Source organism: Schistocerca piceifrons, chromosome 1, assembly GCF_021461385.2.
Source record: "Schistocerca piceifrons isolate TAMUIC-IGC-003096 chromosome 1, iqSchPice1.1, whole genome shotgun sequence".
NCBI classification, from domain to species: Eukaryota; Metazoa; Arthropoda; class Insecta; order Orthoptera; family Acrididae; genus Schistocerca; species Schistocerca piceifrons.
The window spans coordinates 986,723,291-986,743,243 of NC_060138.1; the positions used below are offsets into that span (position 1 = coordinate 986,723,291).

General features: G+C 40.1%; 1 protein-coding gene across 1 annotated transcript in view; it reads left to right on the plus strand.

Moving 5' to 3' along the window:
• Positions 1-19,953, plus strand: part of LOC124795014 (sodium leak channel NALCN) — a 402,332-nt gene that overhangs the window by 139,080 nt on the left and 243,299 nt on the right. The window contains exon 8 of the mRNA XM_047258779.1: positions 9,495-9,742. Coding sequence (XP_047114735.1) covers positions 9,495-9,742 — 248 coding nt within the window. The remainder of the gene's footprint in view (positions 1-9,494; positions 9,743-19,953) is intronic.

The following is a 19,953-nucleotide window of genomic DNA, read 5'->3' on the forward strand; positions in this document are numbered from 1 at the left end:
TTATGGGGAAAAATGCAAGGTTTCAATGTTTCATGGTCCACATTGAAAAGGAACTAAAAAATGTTGTAATTTAATTTCAAAGATACAAGAAGAAAATTTGTTCAACTGCCATACCAGAGGAATACTCTAAAAAACTTTTTTATCATTGAGAGACAAAGGACTAATTTCGAGATTCTCTTATTACTTCTAGTATTAACTACCCTTTTTCTTATGATGTGCTGGCGTAAAGACATACTGTGTAGTTTCATGTCTATGTGTGTGTTAAATGAAGGTGTTAAATGATGAAAAATGTGTTTTATAATTTCTGTCAAGATCAAGCCTATATCCCATACCAATGGAGTACAAATTATTCTGTTAATTCGAGAAGGTGAATTTTAGATGGAGGCAACGATCTTTACGACGGCGCTGCTCAACAATAGAGGTACATGATTGTGCTCACTACTTTCCTTTGGTGGCCGCTAAGATTAATTTCGATGTGTTTTTGCCGAGACATTCAGAACCTGAAATCTTCCTTTTCATATAAAAATAGGAGTCTGATTGAAAAAGAAATATTCTTAAATTTAAATAATTGCAATTCTTTTACCCAGGCCATGGGGAATGATAGAAAGTACGTGCCTCTACCCTGATTGTACGTTCGCAATCTCCGAGTGTGTTATGATGTAATTATTTTACACAAAAAAAATTAAGATAGATCTTTCTCATCACATCGCAACAACTCGTATGCGAATGTACATACCCTCTGAATGTGTCTAGTCAGTCGTGCACATTGTTCTAAAGTTTTTCTGTTAATATTTTGTGGATTGCATCTCCGCAATTAATTTTTGTTTATGCCGCAAATCGCACTTCACACGAAATATTTATTACGCAAGTTTCAGGCTCCATTCAATGTCAAAAAATTCCGAAGTACGGCTGACTAAGCAGACCGCTACAATAATTTCATATCTCCACAATTACAATAACAAAAAAACAATAACAGAGAGAAGGTACGTTACAACATGTATCCAGTGAAGTGGGGAGCATTGAACAACTTTGTAAAAGTAAAAACTGAGGAGGTATTGCTGATCACGGCAGTTAACAGTTGGTACACTAAGATGACGAGAGGAATAACGGAGCTGCCATTGAGGGAAGGTAACGGCATGTCCAGCCAGGAGGGAAGAAATAGACTGTTCAAGGAACATCATGGATTGGAGCCAAAATTGAGCTTGCAATGGGTCGGGATGCATTGGATGTTCTCCACCTACGAAAAATTAATAGTAGTAGCAAGTTGTTTTGAGCAGGGAATATTTGCCGAAGTGAAATGTGTAGAGCTTGAGGGGAGTGGAATTTTAATCAATGGAACTAAGTGTAACGTAATAGGACCAACCTTTCAACTGCCAGCGTCAATTTCAGGAGTCACACAATTTAATGTTACGCAGCCACAGCTATACTGGCCAGAAGCAACTTAAGAGTTTTTGCCAAGGCAGAATCTGACCTTTTTTAAATCAAACTCTTGAGTCAGGTCTCTTGATCAGTAAACCAGTTCATTGCAGAGCAAGAGGCCACAGAGCTGTAGATTCGCTGAAAAGAGTAAACACATCAGTTTGCATGACAAGTGTTACAGGCAGAAGGGGCCCACTGGCACAACCCAGGTCTTATGAGTACATGACTCAGAATGACGCATTAGCAAAACAGAGGTGCACAGCTGTGTATAAATAGGCACCGGTTCACTAACAAGGCATCCAAGTGTGACAGCTCTCCTGGATGGTGAGGTGTGTCACACTGCCGGCTACAGGCGGCAGCAGCAGATGGGGCGCCAGTGTTCCAGTCGATGGCGGGTCCCTGGTTCGGCCCTGTAGGCCAACGTGGGGTCCGCAGCCAGCCAGCAGGGGGCCACTCCACAGCTCACTACTGCAGGCAGTCTTGTTGGCTCCCAACACACGCCAGAGCCATCCCGAGGCGAGGGCCGCAGATTTGTTTGTCGGATCCCAGGTGCTTGCTGTGCCGCAATCCTAACCGTGACGGCAAAGAATCACGCAGTGGGCCGCCCTGCGGCTTCCCATGAGCGGCGCTGAGGCGGCAGGGGCGAAGACTGCTGAGTCAAATGCCGGCACAGCCTGACGTCATCACAACTCCGCACACAGCAGGGCATTGCACGGGTCACTGAGGCAGCCATTTCGCGCCAATCCGTTTCACAGTCAGTGACGTGGTGCCCTCAGCATAGCGGGACCCAGTGATGCAGACCGAGAGGAACAGGGCACTGTAGCTGGAAATAATAAATCACTTTGGAAACTCAGACGAGTTTTAATACGGCACATCCTGACAGCCCATCCTTGTCCAACATCCCCTCTACAACAGCAATTGAGAGATGTTGTTGTTGTTGTGGTCTTCAGTCCTGAGACTGGTTTGATGCAGCTCTCCATGCTACTCTATCCTGTGCAAGCTTTTTCATCTCCCAGTACCTACTGCAACCTACATCCTTCTGAATCTGCTTAGTGTATTCATCTCTTGGTCTCCCTCTACGATTTTTACCCTCCACGCTGCCCTCCAATACTAAATTGGTGATCCCTTGATGCCTGAGAACATGTCCTACCAACCGATCCCTTCTTCTGGTCAAGTTGTGCCACAAACTTCTCTTCTCCCCAATCCTATTCAATACTTCCTCATTAGTTATGTGATCTACCCATCTAATCTTCAGCATTCTTCTGTAGCACCACATTTCGAAAGCTTCTATTCTCTTCTTGTCCAAACTATTTATTGTCCATGTTTCACTTCCATACATGGCTACACTCCATACGAATACTTTCAGAAATGACTTCCTGACACTTAAATCAATACTGGATGTTAACAAATTTCTCTTCTTCAGAAACGCTTTCCTTGCCATTGCCAGCCTGCATTTTATATCCTCTCTACTTCGACCATCATCAGTTATTTTGCTCCCCAAATAGCAAAACTCCTTTACTACTTTAAGTGCCTCATTTCCTAATCTAATTCCCTCAGCATCACCCGACTTAATTAGACTACATTCCATTATCCTTGTTTTGCTTTTGTTGATGTTCATCTTATATCCTCCTTTCAAGACACTGTCCATTCCATTCAACTGCTCTTCCAAGTCCTTTGCTGTCTCTGACAGAATTACAATGTCATCGGCGAACCTCAAAGTTTTTATTTCTTCTCCATGAATTTTAATACCTACTCCGAATTTTTCTTTTGTTTCCTTTACTGCTTGCTCAATATACAGATTGAACAACATCGGGGAGAGGCTACAACCCTGTCTTACTCCCTTCCCAACCACAGCTTCCCTTTCATGTCCCTCGACTCTTATAACTGCCATTTGGTTTCTGTACAAATTGTAAATAGCCTTTCGCTCCCTATATTTTACCCCTGCCACCTTTAGAATTTGAAAGAGAGTATTCCAGTCAACATTGTCAAAAGCTTTCTCTAAGTCTACCAATGCTAGAAACGTAGGTTTGCCTTTCCTTAATCTTTCTTCTAAGTTAAGTCGTAAGGTCAGTATTGCCTCATGTGTTCCAGTGTTTCTACGGAATCCAAACTGATCTTCCCCGAGGTTGGCTTCTACTAGTTTTTCCATTCGTCTGTAAAAAATTCGTGTTAGTATTTTGCAGCTGTGACTTATTAAGCTGATAGTTCGGTAATTTTCACATCTGTCAACACCTGCTTTCTTTGGGATTGGAATTATTATATTCTTCTTGAAGTCTGAGGGTATTTCGCCTGTTCCATACATCTTGCTCACCAGATGGTAGAGTTTTGTCAGGACTGGCTCTCCCACGGCCGTCAGTAGTTCCAATGGAATATTGTCTACTCCGGGGGCCTTGTTTCGACTCAGGTCTTTCAGTGCTCTGTCAAACTCTTCACGCAGTATCATATCTCCCATTTCATCTTCATCTACATCCTCTTCCATTTCCATAATATTGTCCTCAAGTACATCGCCCTTGTATAGACCCTCTATATACTCCTTCCACCTTTCTGCTTTCCCTTCTTTGCTTAGAACTGGGTTTCCATCTGAGCTCTTGATATTTATACAAGTCGTTCTCTTATCTCCAAAGGTCTCTTTAATTTTCCTGTAGGCGGTATCTATCTTACCCCTAGTGAGATAGGCCTCTACATCCTTACATTTGTCCTCTAGCCATCCCTGCTTAGCCATTTTGCACTTCCTGTCGATCTCATTTTTGAGACGTTTGTATTCCTTTTTGCCTGTTTCACTTACTGAATTTTTAGATTTTCTCCTTTCATCAATTAAATTCAATATTTCTTCTGTTACCCAAGGATTTCTACTAGCCCTCGTCTTTTTACCTACTTGATCCTCTGCTGCCTTCACTACTTCATCCCTCAAAGCTACCCATTCTTCTTCTACTGTATTTATTTCCCCCATTCCTGTCAATTGCTCCCTTATGCTCTCCCTGAATCTCTGTACAACCTCTGGTTCTTTTAGTTTATCCAGGTCCCATCTCCTTAAATTCCCACCTTTTTGCAGTTTCTTCAGTTTTAATCTACAGGTCATAACCAATAGATTGTGGTCAGAGTCCACATCTGCCCCTGGAAATGTCTTACAATTTAAAACTTGGTTCCTAAATCTCTGTCTTACCATTATATAATCTATCTGATACCTTTTAGTATCTCCAGGGTTCTTCCATGTATACAACCTTCTTTCATGATTCTTAAACCAAGTGTTAGTTATGATTATGTTGTGCTCTGTGCAAAATTCGACCAGGCGGCTTCCTCTTTCATTTCTGTCCCCCAATCCATATTCACCTACTATGTTTCCTTCTCTCCCTTTTCCTACACTCGAATTCCAGTCACCCATGACTATTAAATTTTCGTCTCCCTTCACAATCTGAATAATTTCTTTTATTTCATCATACATTTCTTCAATTTCTTCGTCATCTGCAGAGCTAGTTGGCATATAAACTTGTACTACTGTAGTAGGCGTGGGCTTCGTATGTATCTTGGCCACGATAATGCGTTCACTATGCTGTTTGTAGTAGCTTACCCGCATTCCTATTTTCCTATTCATTATTAAACCTACTCCTGCATTACCCCTATTTGATTTTGTGTTTATAACCCTGTAGTCACCTGACCAGAAGTCTTGTTCCTCCTGCCACCGAACTTCACTAATTCCTACTATATCTAACTTCAACCTATCTATTTTCCTTTTTAAATTTTCTAACCTACCTGCCCGATTAAGGGATCTGACATTCCACGCTCCGATCCGTAGAACGCCAGTTTTCTTTCTCCTGATAACGACATCCTCTTGAGTAGTCCCCGCCCGGAGATCCGAATGGGGGACTATTTTACCTCCGGAATATTTTACCCAAGAGGACGTCATCATCATGTAATCATACAGTAAAGCTGCATGCCCTCGGGAAAAATTACGGCTGTAGTTTCCCCTTGCTTTCAGCCGTTCGCAGTACCAGCACAGCAAGGCCGTTCTGGTTATTGTTACAAGGCCAGATCAGTCAATCATCCAGACTGTTGCCCTTGCAACTACTGAAAAGGCTGCTGCCCCTCTTCAGGAACCACACGTTTGTCTGGCCTCTCAACATATACCCCTCCGTTGTGGTTGCACCTACGGTACGGCTATCTGTATCGCTGAGGCACGCAAGCCTCCCCACCAACGGCAAGGTCCATGGTTCATGGGGGGGGAATTGAGAGATATATACCACATAAATTAATAAGTGATGGTACTGATCCCCCATAATATAGAAAACAGGTCAGATTGCTGTTGCAGAAGCAGCAAAAAAAGCAGGCCAAATTTAAAAGAACCCAAAATCCCCAAGACTGGCAGAGTTTTTCAGAAGTTCAAAATATAGTGTGTACTTCAGTGCAAGATGCTTTTAATAATTTCCGCAACGAAATTCTGTCTCAAAATCTGGCACAAAAACCCAAAGAGATTCTGGTCATACATAAAGCACACCAGTGGTAAGACGCAATCAATACCTTCACTGCACGATAACAACTGTGAAGTCACTGATGACACTCCCACTAAAGCAGGGTTATTAAACACAGTTTTCCCAAACTCCTTTGCCAAAGAAGATGAAGTAAATATTCCTGAATTCCAATGAAGAACTAATGCCAAGATGAGAAACAAAGAAGTAGATATCCTTGGTGTAGCATAGCAGAGCTTAAATCACTTAATAAAGCCAAGGCCTGCAATCCAGATTGTTTACCGAGCAGGTTCCTCTCAGAGTATGCTGATACAATAGTGCCATATTTAGCAATTATATACAAGCACTTTCTCACAGAAAAATCTGCACCTAAAGACTGGAAAATTGCTCAAGTCACACCAATACCCAAAAATGGGAGTAGGAGTAATCCACTGAATTACAGGCCCATATCAGTAACGATGATTTGCAGTACGGTTTTGGAACATATACTGTATTTGAACATTATGAAGTACCTCGAAGAAAATGATTTACTGACATGTAGTCAGCATGGATTCATAAAACATCGTTCTTGTGAAACATAACTAGCTCTTTATACTCATGAAGTAATGAGTGCTATCGACAGAGGATGTCAAATTGATTCCATATTTTTAGATTTCCAGAAGGCTTTCAAAACCATTCCTCACGAGTGTCTCTTAACCAAACTGTGTGCCTATGGAATATCGCCTCAGTTGTGTGACTGGCTTCATGATTTCCTGTCAGAAGGGTCACAGTTCATAGTAATAGATGGAATGTCATCGAGTAAATCAGAAGTAATATCCAGTGTTCCCCAAGGAAGTGTTATAGGCCCTCTGTTGTTCCTGATCTATATTAACAACATAGGAGACAATCTGAGTAGCCCTCTTAGATTGTTTGCAGGTGATGTTGTCATTTACTGTCTTTTGAAGTCACCAGATGACCGAAACGAACTGCAAAATGGTTTAGGTAAGATATCCGTATGGTGCAAAAAGTGGCAATTGACCCTGAATAAAGAAAAGTGTGAAGTTATTCACATAAGTACTAAAAGAAATCTGCTAAATTTCAATTACACGATAAGTCACACAAATCTGAAAGCTGTAAATTCAACTAAATACTTGTTGTTGTTGTTGTTGTTGTTGTGGTCTTCAGTCCTGAGACTGGTTTGATGCAGCTCTCAGTGCTACTCTATCCTGTGCAAGCTGCTTCATCTCCCAGTACCTACTGCAACCTACATCCTTCTGAATCTGTTTGGTGTATTCATCTCTTGGTCTCCCTCTACGATTTTTACCCTCTGCGCTGCCCTCCAATACTAAATTGGTGATCCCTTGATGCCTCAGAACATGTCCTACCAACCGATCCCTTCTTCTAGTCAAGACTAAATACTTAGGGATTACAATTACAAATGATGTAAATTTTAACAGTCACATAAATAATGTTTTGGGTAGAGCAAACCAAAGACTGTGATTCATTGGCAGAACACTTAGAAGGTGCAACAGGTCTACTAAAGAGACTGCTTACACCATACTTGTCTGCCCTATTCTGGAGTACTGCTGTGGGTGTGGGATCTGCATCAGGTGGGACTGACGAATGACATTGAAAAAGTACAAAGAAGGGCAGCTCATTTGTATTATCACAAAATAGGGGAGATGGTGCCACAGACATGATACGTGAATTAGAGTGGCAATCATTAAATCAAAGGCACTTTTTGTTGCGACAGGATCTTCTTATGAAATATCAATAACCTGTTTTCTTCTCTTATTGTGAAAACATTTTGTTGGACCCACCTACATAGGGAGAAAAGTTCATCACGATAAAATAAGAGAAGTCAGGACTTGCACAGACAAATTTAAGTGCTCGTTTTCCCCACGTGCCATTCGAGAGTGGAACGGTGGAGAGCCAGCTTGAAGGTGGTTCATTGAAACCTCTGCCAGGCACTTTATTGTGAATAGCAGAGTAATCATGTAGATGAAGATGTAGATTTGGTTTGCAGGGTGGGCAGCAATCTGCAGTTGTTTGCTGATGACGCTGTCGTGCACAGTAGGGTGTTGAAGTTGAGTGACTGTAGGAGGATACAGGAAGACTCAGACAAAATTTCTAGTTTGTATGATGAATGGCAGCTAGCTGTAAATGCAGAAAAATATAAAGTAATGCAGATGAGTAGGAAAAACAACCCCATAATGTTCGGATAAGCATTAGTAGTGTGTGTGTGTGTTGCTTGACACAGTTACGTCATTTAAATATCTGGACATAACATTGCAAAGCGATATGAAATGGAACTAGCATGTGAGGATTGTGGTAAGAAGGTGAATGGTTGACTTTAGTTTATTGGGAGAATTCTAGGAAAGTGTGGTCCATCTGTGAAGGAAAACACTTATAGGACAGTAATGCAAACTATTCTAGAGTACTGCTTACGTGTTTGGTATCTACACTAGGTCAGATTAAAGGAAGACATTGAAGCAATTCAGAGGCAGGCTGCTAGACTTGTTACTGGTAGGTTCGAGCAACAAAGAAGCATTACGGAGATGCTTCGGGAACTCGAAAAGGAGTTCCTGGAGGGTAGGTGACATTCTTTTTTGAGGAACACCATTGAGCAAATTTAGAGGACTTGTGTTTGAAACTGACTGCATTATGTTGCTTCCTACATACATTGCGGGTAAGGACCCTGAAGAGAAAATACAAGAAGTTAGAGCTCATGTGGAGGCATGTAGACAGTCATTTTTCCCTCATTCTTTTGTGAGTGGAACAGCAAAGGAAATGACTAGTAATAGTATGAGGTACTCTCCATCCCATCACATGCTGTTACGTGGATTGCAGAGTATGATGTAGATAAAACTTCTCAGTTGTGATAAAGGATATATATGTGACATGGCAACTTTCAGAGGTGACACTGTTTATAGTGGGAGTGCTGGTTACAGGGCTACATTATGTTGTCATGATTTGATACACAGTAACAGTCTCGCTCCTAGGTTTTTTGTGAGTATATTACCTATATGGTGAGTAGTGGAAACAGCAAAGGTGTAGTTTGAATCAAGATACTTCGAAGCTTGATCAGACAGCGGGACACCATTTTAGAAAGGTTGAGGAAAGCTTTGGGCAAGTTATGTATCTGTTCTGCTGTCCAACAAACCTGTGAAGTATCTTGATTCATCTCACCCTTTACCTGTTACCACTACTTTCCACAGGGATCATATAGCCATGAAAAATGTAGGAGCAAGACTTATACTGTATGTTAACCCTTTATGTAATTCCCATTGTTATTAATGTGAGTAGATTAGCACTAGTAACAATTTATTGTTACTAAACATTATACACCTGTTACTTCATTGAGTTTAAAGAAGGATGTATACATCACAGAAGTAGCCTGCAGTGGTTGTTTCTGCCTGTTAATGTAAAATTTGATTCATTTGCCATCCCTTAAGAATTTCTATCAATATGTGTGAGTGATTGAATGAATGAATGAATGAATGGAAATCACTCTGTTAATATACAGGCAGCCATTGTTAGCTTAGTTGTTGTATTTTTGTAAATCAATAAATGATTTTGTTATTTACACTACATACGTGTTATTTAGTTGTTGAAGCTATATTTCTTTAACAGCAACAAGCATCTTCACTGTGTACCAAGCTGCCTCCCAAGAAGGATGGGTTTTCATTATGTATCGTGCCATAGACAGTTTACCTGGATGGAGAGCTGTATTTTATTTCAGCACAATGATCTTCTTCCTTGCTTGGCTAGTCAAGAATGTGTTTATTGCTGTGATAACAGAGACATTTAATGAGATCAGAGTACAATTCCAGCAGATGTGGGGAGTGCGTGGACATATTGCAAACAGTTCGACATCACAGGTAAAGAGAACCATTTGAACATAACAGCATAATTTTAAACTGTTGTTATTTGTGAAAATTTATGACTGTGTACAGTGATAAAAAATGTAATTTTTAAGGACAATTTATTTTGTATTATCCTGTACCTCATTCACAATATCCAGAGGGTTTATTATGAACTCCCTCTCTTTTCTTATTTTAGTTCATGCTGTATTCCCTTGCTGCTAAATGCATTTCAATGTTCTGGTTAGAGAGATCTGGTTAGCTGATGGCGGCTCTTGTGCAGCTGTATGCGGCACTAAGTAAACTGTAATTAGTGAATGAATATCAATACTTTCTTTAGAATACATACAGGACATTGTAAAATAAGAAGCGTGTCATATATTTTCTTATAATTTCTTCCGATAGCATTTTAAATTTATTGTTGTCAATCTGTAAGCAATGAATCAAAGCTATGTCTTTACATTCCTTAGCAATGGCATGACTTCGGAGTCCAGTTTGCCTAATAAAAGGTATCTAACTTTAAAGTCTCTTGGGCCCGCAGCTGAATTGATTGTCATTATAAAACAAATTTTCGATGACACAATACAGCATCTTCATTGTGTTACTACAGCTGACTGACTTCTGAGCTAGAGTGTGTTGCCATCTCTCTCAGATGTGTGAACTGCATGACACACCTGTCATGATAATGACTGTGACACTTACTGGTACTCAGGAGTTGAGTGGTGGTCCTCAGTCTGCGCTCCACCTTTGTCTTGCTACACATTCTCCCATCTCTCTATTTACTGCTGGGTTACACACTTGGCTAAGCTGAAAAAAATATATATATGATATGAATTAATAGAGGGAAACATTCCACGTGGGAAAAATATATCTAAAAAGAAAGATGATGTGACTTACCAAACGAAAGCGCTGGCACGTCGATAGACACACAAACAAACACAAACATACACACAAAATTCAAGCTTTCGCAACAAACTGTTGCCTCATCAGGAAAGAGGGAAGGAGAGGGAAAGACGAAAGGATGTGGGTTTTAAGGGAGAGGGTAAGGAGTCATTCCAATCCCGGGAGCGGAAAGACTTACCTTAGGGGGAAAAAAGGACGGGTATACACTCGCACACACACACATATCCATCCACACATTGCGTCTTTGTATCTCACTTTATTGTTAGTGTCTAGGCAGTATTCAGTACTTACCGATTTCATTGTCTTCTGGAATCAGTGTGCTGTTTATGTTCAGTGCACATTTCTTCAAACATATGAATGATTTGTCTCATTTATGCTTTTATGCACTCTCACATTGTGTGATATATGGCGGCCTACTTCCTGTACACCAGCAAAAAAATCGGAAAAAATTGGCAATATTTTATGGCAACACAATCCACTGTGTGTACTGCCTGCAGGCCAAGAGTAAACTTCTTAGTTCAGCAAAAGATGATTTGAGACTCTGGAAACCAGTCAGCAGGGTTATCCTAGTGATGAGGGCTAGTTACACAATCAAAAGGTGTTCTACAATGACCAATCAATCCAGCTGTATGCCCAAGAGATTTTCAAGCAGCACATTTGCTGGGAAAACCTACAAACATGTAAAAGGCTATCTCATTAAAATAACAGAAATTTTATTAAATACTTCTTTTGGTTAGGTACTGTATGTTAGTGAATTTAGATATCATAGATAAAATTATTATCTGCAGTCAGATAAACAGAAAGCTTGTGCTTCTCACTGAAATTTGAGATAGGGCTGACAGCAACTGTATTAGATTACATGACTTCTAAGTTACATATCCTTTTCCTTGCTGCCTTTCAAGTTTTTCTCTCCTCCTCCAGCCCTCAATCCCATGACACATATGTTCATCTATACTGCTATGTAAAGACAGTTGTAGTTTAAAATTGTGACAAAAATCTCAAATTTTTACACAATACTCATAGCTACCTGGATAAACTGAAAGAACCAGAGGTAGTAGAGAGTTTCAAGGAGAGCATAAGGGAACAATTGACAGGAATGGGGGAAAGAAATACAGTAGAAGAAGAATGGGTAGCTCTGAGGGATGAAGTAGTGAAGGCAGCAGAGGATCAAGTAGGTAAAAAGACGAGGGCTAATAGAAATCCTTGGGAAACAGAAGAAATATTGAATTTAATTGATGAAAGGAGAAAATATAAAAATGCAGTAAATGAAACGGGCAAAAAGGAATACAAACGTCTCAAAAATGAGATCGACAGGAAGTGCAAAATGGCTAAGCAGGGATGGCTAGAGGACAAATGTAAGGATGTAGAGGCTTATCTCACTAGGGGTAAGATAGATACTGCCTACAGGAAAATTAAAGAGACCTTTGGAGAGAAGAGAACCACTTGTATGAATATCAAGAGCTCAGATGGCAACCCAGTTCTAAGCAAAGAAGGGAAGGCAGAAAGGTGGAAGGAGTAAATAGAGGGTTTATACAAGGGCGATGTACTTGAGGACAATATTATGGAAATGGAAGAGGATGTAGATGAAGATGTAATGGGAGATATGATACTGCGTGAAGAGTTTGACAGAGCACTGAAAGACCTGAGTCAAACAAGGCCCCGGAAGTAGACAACATTCCATTAGAACTACTGATGGCCTCGGGAGAGCCAGTCATGACAAAACTCTACCATCTGGTGAGCAAGATGTATGAGACAGGCGAAATACCCACAGACTTCAAGAAGAGCATAATAATTCCAATCTTAAAGAAAGCAGGTGTTGACAGATGTGAAAATTACCGAACTATCAGTTTCATAAGTCACAGCTGCAAAATACTAACGTGAATTCTTTACAGACAAATGGAAAAACTGATAGAAGCGGACCTCGGGGAAGATCAGTTTGGATTCCATAGAAATGTTGGAACACGTGAGGCAATACTAACCTTACGACTTATCTTAGAAGAAAGATTAAGAAAAGGCAAACCTACGTTTCTAGCATTTGTAGACTTAGAGAAAGCTTTTGACAACGTTAACTGGAATACTCTCTTTCAAATTCTGAAGGTGGCAGGGGTAAAATATAGGGAGCGAAAGGCTATTTACAATTTGTACAGAAACCAGATGGCAGTTATAAGAGTCGAGGGGCACGAAAGGGAAGCAGTGGTTGGGAAAGGAGTGAGACAGGGTTGTAGCCTCTCCCCGATGTTATTCAATCTGTATATTGAGCAAGCAGTAAAGGAAACAAAAGAAAAATTTGGAGTAGGTATTAAAATTCATGGAGAAGAAATAAAAACTTTGAGGTTCGCCGATGACATTGTAATTCTGTCAGAGACAGCAAAGGACTTGGAAGAGCAGTTGAACGGAATGGACAGTGTCTTGAAAGGAGGATATGAGATGAACATCAACAAAAGCAAAACGAAGATAATGGAATGTAGTCAAATTAAATCGGGTGATGCTGAGGGGATTAGATTAGGAAATGAGACGCTTAAAGTAGTAAAGGAGTTTTGCTATTTAGGGAGTATAATAACTGATGATGGTCGAAGTAGAGAGGATATAAAATGTAGACTGGTAATGGCAAGGAAATCGTTTCTGAAGAAGAGAAATTTGTTAACATCGAGTATAGATTTAAGTGTCAGGAAGTCGTTTCTGAAAGTATTTGTATGGAGTGTAGCCATGTATGGAAGTGAAACATGGACGATAACCAGTTTGGACAAGAAGAGAATAGAAGCTTTCGAAATGTGGTGCTACAAAAGAATGCTGAAGATAAGGTGGGTAGATCACATAACTAATGAGGAGGTATTGAATAGGATTGGGGAGAAGAGAAGTTTGTGGCACAACTTGACTAGAAGAAGGGATCGGTTGGTAGGACATGTTTTGAGGCATCAAGGGATCACAAATTTAGCATTGGAGGGCAGCATGGAGGGTAAAAATCGTAGAGGGAGACCAAGAGATCAATACACTAAGCAGATTCAGAAGGATGTAGGTTACAGTAGGTACTGGGAGATGAAGAAGCTTGCACAGGATAGAGTAGCATGGAGAGCTCTCTCAGGACTGAAGACCACAACAACAACAACGTATGTGTTAAATATTTGTAGTACATAACTGTGTATGTAGTATATAAAGGGGAAACATTGTTAGTCAGAATCTCAAAAAATTCTTGATGGATTTATTTCCTACTTTCACACAGTACCAGTATTGTAATAAACTTTCAAACTGACATAATTTACATATTTTAAACATATGTAGTAAATAAATATGCACATAATACGTAAAGGGAAAACATTCGTAGCAAATATCTTGAAAAATTCTTGAACAGTTTATTTCAGATTTTTACATGATGCTCTAACAAAAATTCGGACTGGCATTAACTGTATATTTTTAAATATGTGTGATGTATAAGAATATATGTAATGTATAAATGGGAAATCTCAAATCTGTAATGTTTTACTTCAAACTGTTACACAATTCTCTGTTAACTTGAGGTGGACATAGGCTATAAATTCTTTTAAATGACAACATACAGATTTTCTGTTAAAACTGATTGAGGAAAAGAAAATGCTGTGCTCCAAAAATGTAAGCCTTTCATTTTCTTTCTCGGAATCAGTTTTAACTTAGATATCAGGGCATTTACACTGAGTTGACAAAACTCATGGGACATTCCATTTCAGTTGTTAGGGAATTCAGTATTCTGAGATCCACAGTGTCAAGAATGTGCTGAGAATACCAGATTTCTTGCATTACCTCTCACCGTGGACAATGCAGTGGCTGGCTGCCTTCACTTAATGACAGAGCAGTGGTGTTATGTAGAGCTGACAGTGTTAACAGACCGGCTTGCGGGCTTTCAAACAAAAATAAAATGAAATGGTGATGGGATGGCCTTCAACTATGTACCCTCAGACCAATGTTGCAATATTAAAAGTTCTGGCTGGTTTCGTTGTCTAAGGCCTGGGATACGTAGTTGCCGCATTACCAGCCAAGTACTGCTGAGTCTGCGGTATACGATAACAATACACACATTGAATTGAATGGTTGAAGGTTTCTATCACTCTGCAATTGCGAATTATGAATGTATCATATAAATTTATAAATGAGAGATTGCAATTAAATAAAATCTGCAGGTATTATCTTAATGACTTTAAATGATGAGTACGATAGTAGAAGTCCTTTTGAGAATGTGGTATATTTCTGCAAAACACTTATTGGTGTTGATGGTCCAGCAATTAAATAAAATATGAGCTGAATAACAGGGAAACAATAGATTCCTACTGCATGTAATTAGTTATGAACAACAACATAGCTCGCGAGATATTCACTTCTAAACGCACACCATGTCTTCACTGTAGAAGCCACGGAAATCTCACAAGTGCACAAGTCGGCACTCCAAAGTATTTCTATCTGCCGTGACCATGCACAAACTGCTCCACACTCTCCAAGTCTCTGCTGCGCCCCTGTCATCTCTCCCGAACTCTCTTCCATCCAGTCTCCCCATTCACGAGTGCTGTGATTGGCTAAAGCGCTTGCACAATGTCTTCAATCCAACGCACCCACAGAACATAATTAAACGCATTTGTAATACTGGATTTTCATTTAAATAACTTGAAATTAAATAAATATTCCTACAGCTGGACCATAAACACACTCTAACAAACATTATTAAATCATTATTAAATACATAAACAAATTAAATAAACATAGAACAAAGGAATAGAACAAAAGGTAAGCCAATAGCCTAATGTCTCTGTGCTTTCTAAAAAACAATAAATACTTAACCAGTTTCTTCATAAATGGTATATATTGGATATAACCAAAGACTTAGATGAATAAATGTATTTATAAGCATGCTGCTACCATTTTTTTTGTGTCACTGTGGAGTACTTAGCGCCTGATGCGATCAATAGTAATCGGCCATTTTGACTTCCAATAACTCATGTACTATTCAAGTTACATGCCTGTAATTTATACCAATTTAGCTTTAACTAATAGCTTTCTAAAGACACGTCGATCGACGAAATTGGGTGAAACATTTAGATTTTGAAATTCGTTGCTTGTATAATTTACGATCAGATACTAAACTTTAAACTAATAAAGATACTGAAAATCTGATTACACCATCAGAATTGTCATGTAAATAATGGTAATGTACATGTTTCTTTTTGAGTTATCATTATTCATCTGTCTACTATTAATTTCTATACGAACTGTGAAATGTCTACCATTGAGGTTTCACAAAGTCCGCCATATTTGACCCTCCTGGCGCACAGCATCACCAAGGAATTCCCAGCCATGTGCTCGATGGACCATGCGCTGGGGCTACCCCTCTCGTCCGGCTAACGTTCGGCACCATGTGTTTGCTGCTGGGCCCCAGCTGGCCGAGCGGCCCATGCAGCCACTGCTTCCTCTGAACTTAGAATTTTTTCAGGGCGCCACAACTCGCCCATTACCTCACAAGCTACACTGCATGAAATAACCACAGAAATCAATCTGGGATATACAGAAAATCTATCCATTAGGACAGTGCAGCAAAATTTGGCATTAATGGGCTATGGCAGCAGACAACCGGAGCAAGAGCCTCTGCTAACAGCATGACATCAAGTGCAGTGCCTCTCCTGGGCTCATTACCATATCAGTTGGACTCTAGATGACTGGAAAAGAGTGGCCTGTTCAGATGAGCCTTAATTTCAGTTGGTAAGAACTGGTGAAAAGGTTTGAATGTGGCACAGACCCCATGAAGCCATGGACCAAGTTGTCAACAAGGCAATGCGCAAGCTGGTGGTGGCTCCATAGTGGTGTGGGCTGTGTTTACATGGATCATTGACTGGAAAGGATTATGATTGGCTTCTTGGAGACAATTTGCATCGATTCATGGACTTCTTGTTCCCAAATAACGGTGGAATTTTTATGGATGGCAATGCGCCAGGTCATCGGGTCGTAATTGTTCCCAACTGGTTTGAAGAACAATTCGAGCGAATGATTTGGCCAACTAGATTGCCCGACGTGAATCCCATTGAATATACATGGGACATGTCCAAAGGTCAATTCATGCACAAAATCCTGCACTGGCAACACTGTCACAGTTATGAGTGGTTGTAGAGGCTGCATGGTTCAGCATTTCTGCAGAGGACTTCCAACGACTTGTTGAGTCCATGCCATGTCAAGTTGCTCCACTATGTTGGGCAGGAGCTGGTCTGACACGATGTTGGGATTTATCCCATGATTTTTGTCACCTCAGTGTAAACCATTAGACAAATTGTTTCTTCCACATACATTTTTCCTTCTTACGTATAATTTTAAACAAAAATTGTTTACAGAATGAGAATTTCACTCTGCAGTGTTGATGTGAAACTTCCTGGAAGGTTAAAACTATGTACCGGACTGAGACTCAAACTCAGGACCTACTTTGAGTCTCGGTCCGGCACACAGATTTAATCTGCCAGGAAGTTTCAAAAATTGTTTACACAACAGTGTGCTGTTTTCCACCTCACAATCAGTTTTAAGAGGAAATAGGAGTGTTCTAGTTATGGCTTATTGACTTAAGATTACAACACTACTATGGAATCTGAATCATCCAAAACTTTGCAGTCCTAGCCACTCACAGATTAAAACTGTGAGAAATACTGTCATTGAAGCTAATATCCTCACAGATTCAGCAGCTGGATTGGTCTCTGTTGTAACCCCTACATTAATTATCCCAACCAATTTACCCATTCATTTTAAGTAACTTCATTTCTCAATTAAGGTTTCATTTGGAAGAACAATAAACAAGGCTCAAGGTCAGAGAGAGAGAGGAAATGAGGAGATGGATAGAGGGTAGGGGGGGGGGGTGATGGACAGGGGGAGGAGGAGGAAGGTGGAGATGGATAGAGCTTTTTTGGGGGGCAGGAGGGGTGGAGATGGACAGTGAGAGGGGGAGGAGGATTAGATGGAGATGGACATGGATGTGGACAGTGAGAGGAGGGAAGAGGAGGAGATGGACAAAGAGAGGCGGAGGATGATATGGATGGAGAGAGGGGGGCGAAGGAGATTAGGAAGTAAATATGAGGGGAAGTAAAAAATTAAGGGACTTTTGAGAAAAGGAATGTTTATTCTAATGATAGAAAACTGAAACATGTATTATTTTCTACATAACTTCCCTACCTTTAAATGCACTTTGTCCAGTATTCCACAGGTTTGTTGATTCTGTCAGAAGAAAGGTTTTTTGGTTGCACCTGTAACCAGTTTTGCACTACATCAGTGACTTCTGTGTTGGTTGAAAATCTCCCCCTGGGAATTTCCTTCAGTGGACCAAACATATGGAAATTGATTGGAGCCAGGTCTAAACTGTATGGTGGGTGTCCCAGCAATTCGAATCCCAACTCCTTTATTGTTTTGGCCATCCATTTGGCAAAAAGTGGCTGAGTGTCACCTTGCTGCAGGATGATGCCTTTTTGCAGTTTTCTGCAATGTTTGGATCTTGTTGCAGGTTTGGATTTAGTCTGCAACACATCACAATACTTCTCACTGTTCACAGTTTCACCTGTAGGGCTACCACACCTTGCTTGTCCCAGAATAGTGTTAGCATAATCTTACCAGCTGATGGATGATATTTAAATTTCTTATTCTTGTGATGATGGGTGTTTCCAAATCATGCTCATGACCTTACTTTCTGGTTCATGATGACGCACCCACATTTCATCTACAGTAACAATTTGCTATAGAAATCCATCTCCGTCACAATGATATCAGGTCAGATGTTTATGAGAGATGTCCATCTTTTGCATCTCGTGCTGTGCTGACAATTCTTTCGGTACCCATCTTGCACACACTTTCTGAAAATGACTGACATGAAAAGTATCGCCAATTTCGTACACTGTGACACATCAGTTTTCCATCACCACTATACCTTCAAGACTTCAAAATTGTCCTCAGTTGTTAATGTTAATGGCCTGCCCAATCTTTCCTCGTTACATAGAGAAATTCTTCACCATTTGAAGCTCTCTGTCAATTTGTAGATCTTGCTTCATGATAAACAACTGTCACTGTAATGTGCTTGCATTCGATGAATAATTTCCACAGGTTTAACACCTTCTGCAGACAAAAATCAAATCACTGCCATCATTTCCTTCTTGGAGCAGATTAGCAATGGAACTGCCGTGTTTCCCAGTCTGCTACAATACAATGAGTAGTGTGGAAATAAGAGTGACACATTGTATAGAGTTGTTGCCAACAATTATACTTCAGCCGTGGATACTAATAGTGTTATCAAGCCATTCAGCAAGAAATTGCAAAAAGTCCCTTTACTTTTAGACTTCCAATTGTACAATTTCCATACCTATTTAGCAGTTGCAAAGCATTGCCAGGTTCACTACCTTTTAATATATTTGTAAAATTATGATTATAATATTTTATCTATGCTTAGTCAGCCTACAAAAATCCTCCCCAAACCAGTATGTCTTTCTTTTTTCTCCCTAAATGTGACATCTGTGGTTTCAGAGTTAGAGCTGAAAAATCAGTGTACCCATTGAGTTGGATTGTCAGTGCTGACTAAGCTGATAAGTATCAAGACACACATCCAAAGGTTCAGGGGTGAATCTATGGTAGGTTCTAGGATGGTTTTCTATCACTAACCACATCTTTAACCTCTGGTAGTTATTTACATGTACAGAAGTGCCACACTTTCACGTTGTTTGAAGACCACAGTAAACTGCAAGTTCTCTTATGACTGGCTAGGTAAGTCAATTCGAAGGTCAGAGGCAACAAGGATGTACTGCACCCAATAGGACCATCTGCAATTAAGCTCTATAGTGTTGTAAGTAAACATCAGATTAGGACAGTTTTATTTATCTTAAGAAGTATTCACTCATCTTCAGCCCAGACAATAGTCATAAAGCAGTAAATCTTAAATATTGACTCATCAGTTGTGACGGTTCCACCTGCTTTTAATTATTCATTAGTTGTCCTTGGTGTCGACGTACTGCATTGCTACACTGTCCGAAAAATGGGGTTTGTGGATTCCAACACTGACTACCTTAAATGATGTAGCTGACAGATGCACAGTTAGGTTTTTCGGTACTTTAATTTTCACTTTGCACATCCCCAAAATATTACACAGTTATATGTGTAAGACCAGTGCACTATTGTTTAAACTTTCCATAAGCCTCATTAATAGTTTGCATGTGAAACTCCACATACTGCTACAGTTGTATCTTGTTGAACATCTACGAGCAGTAAAACGTAACCATAAAGTCCACAATTCTTGAAGAATAAACAGGTGTGTATGGAGCAGCCACTGTCATTGGTTTTTACACAGGGCCTAA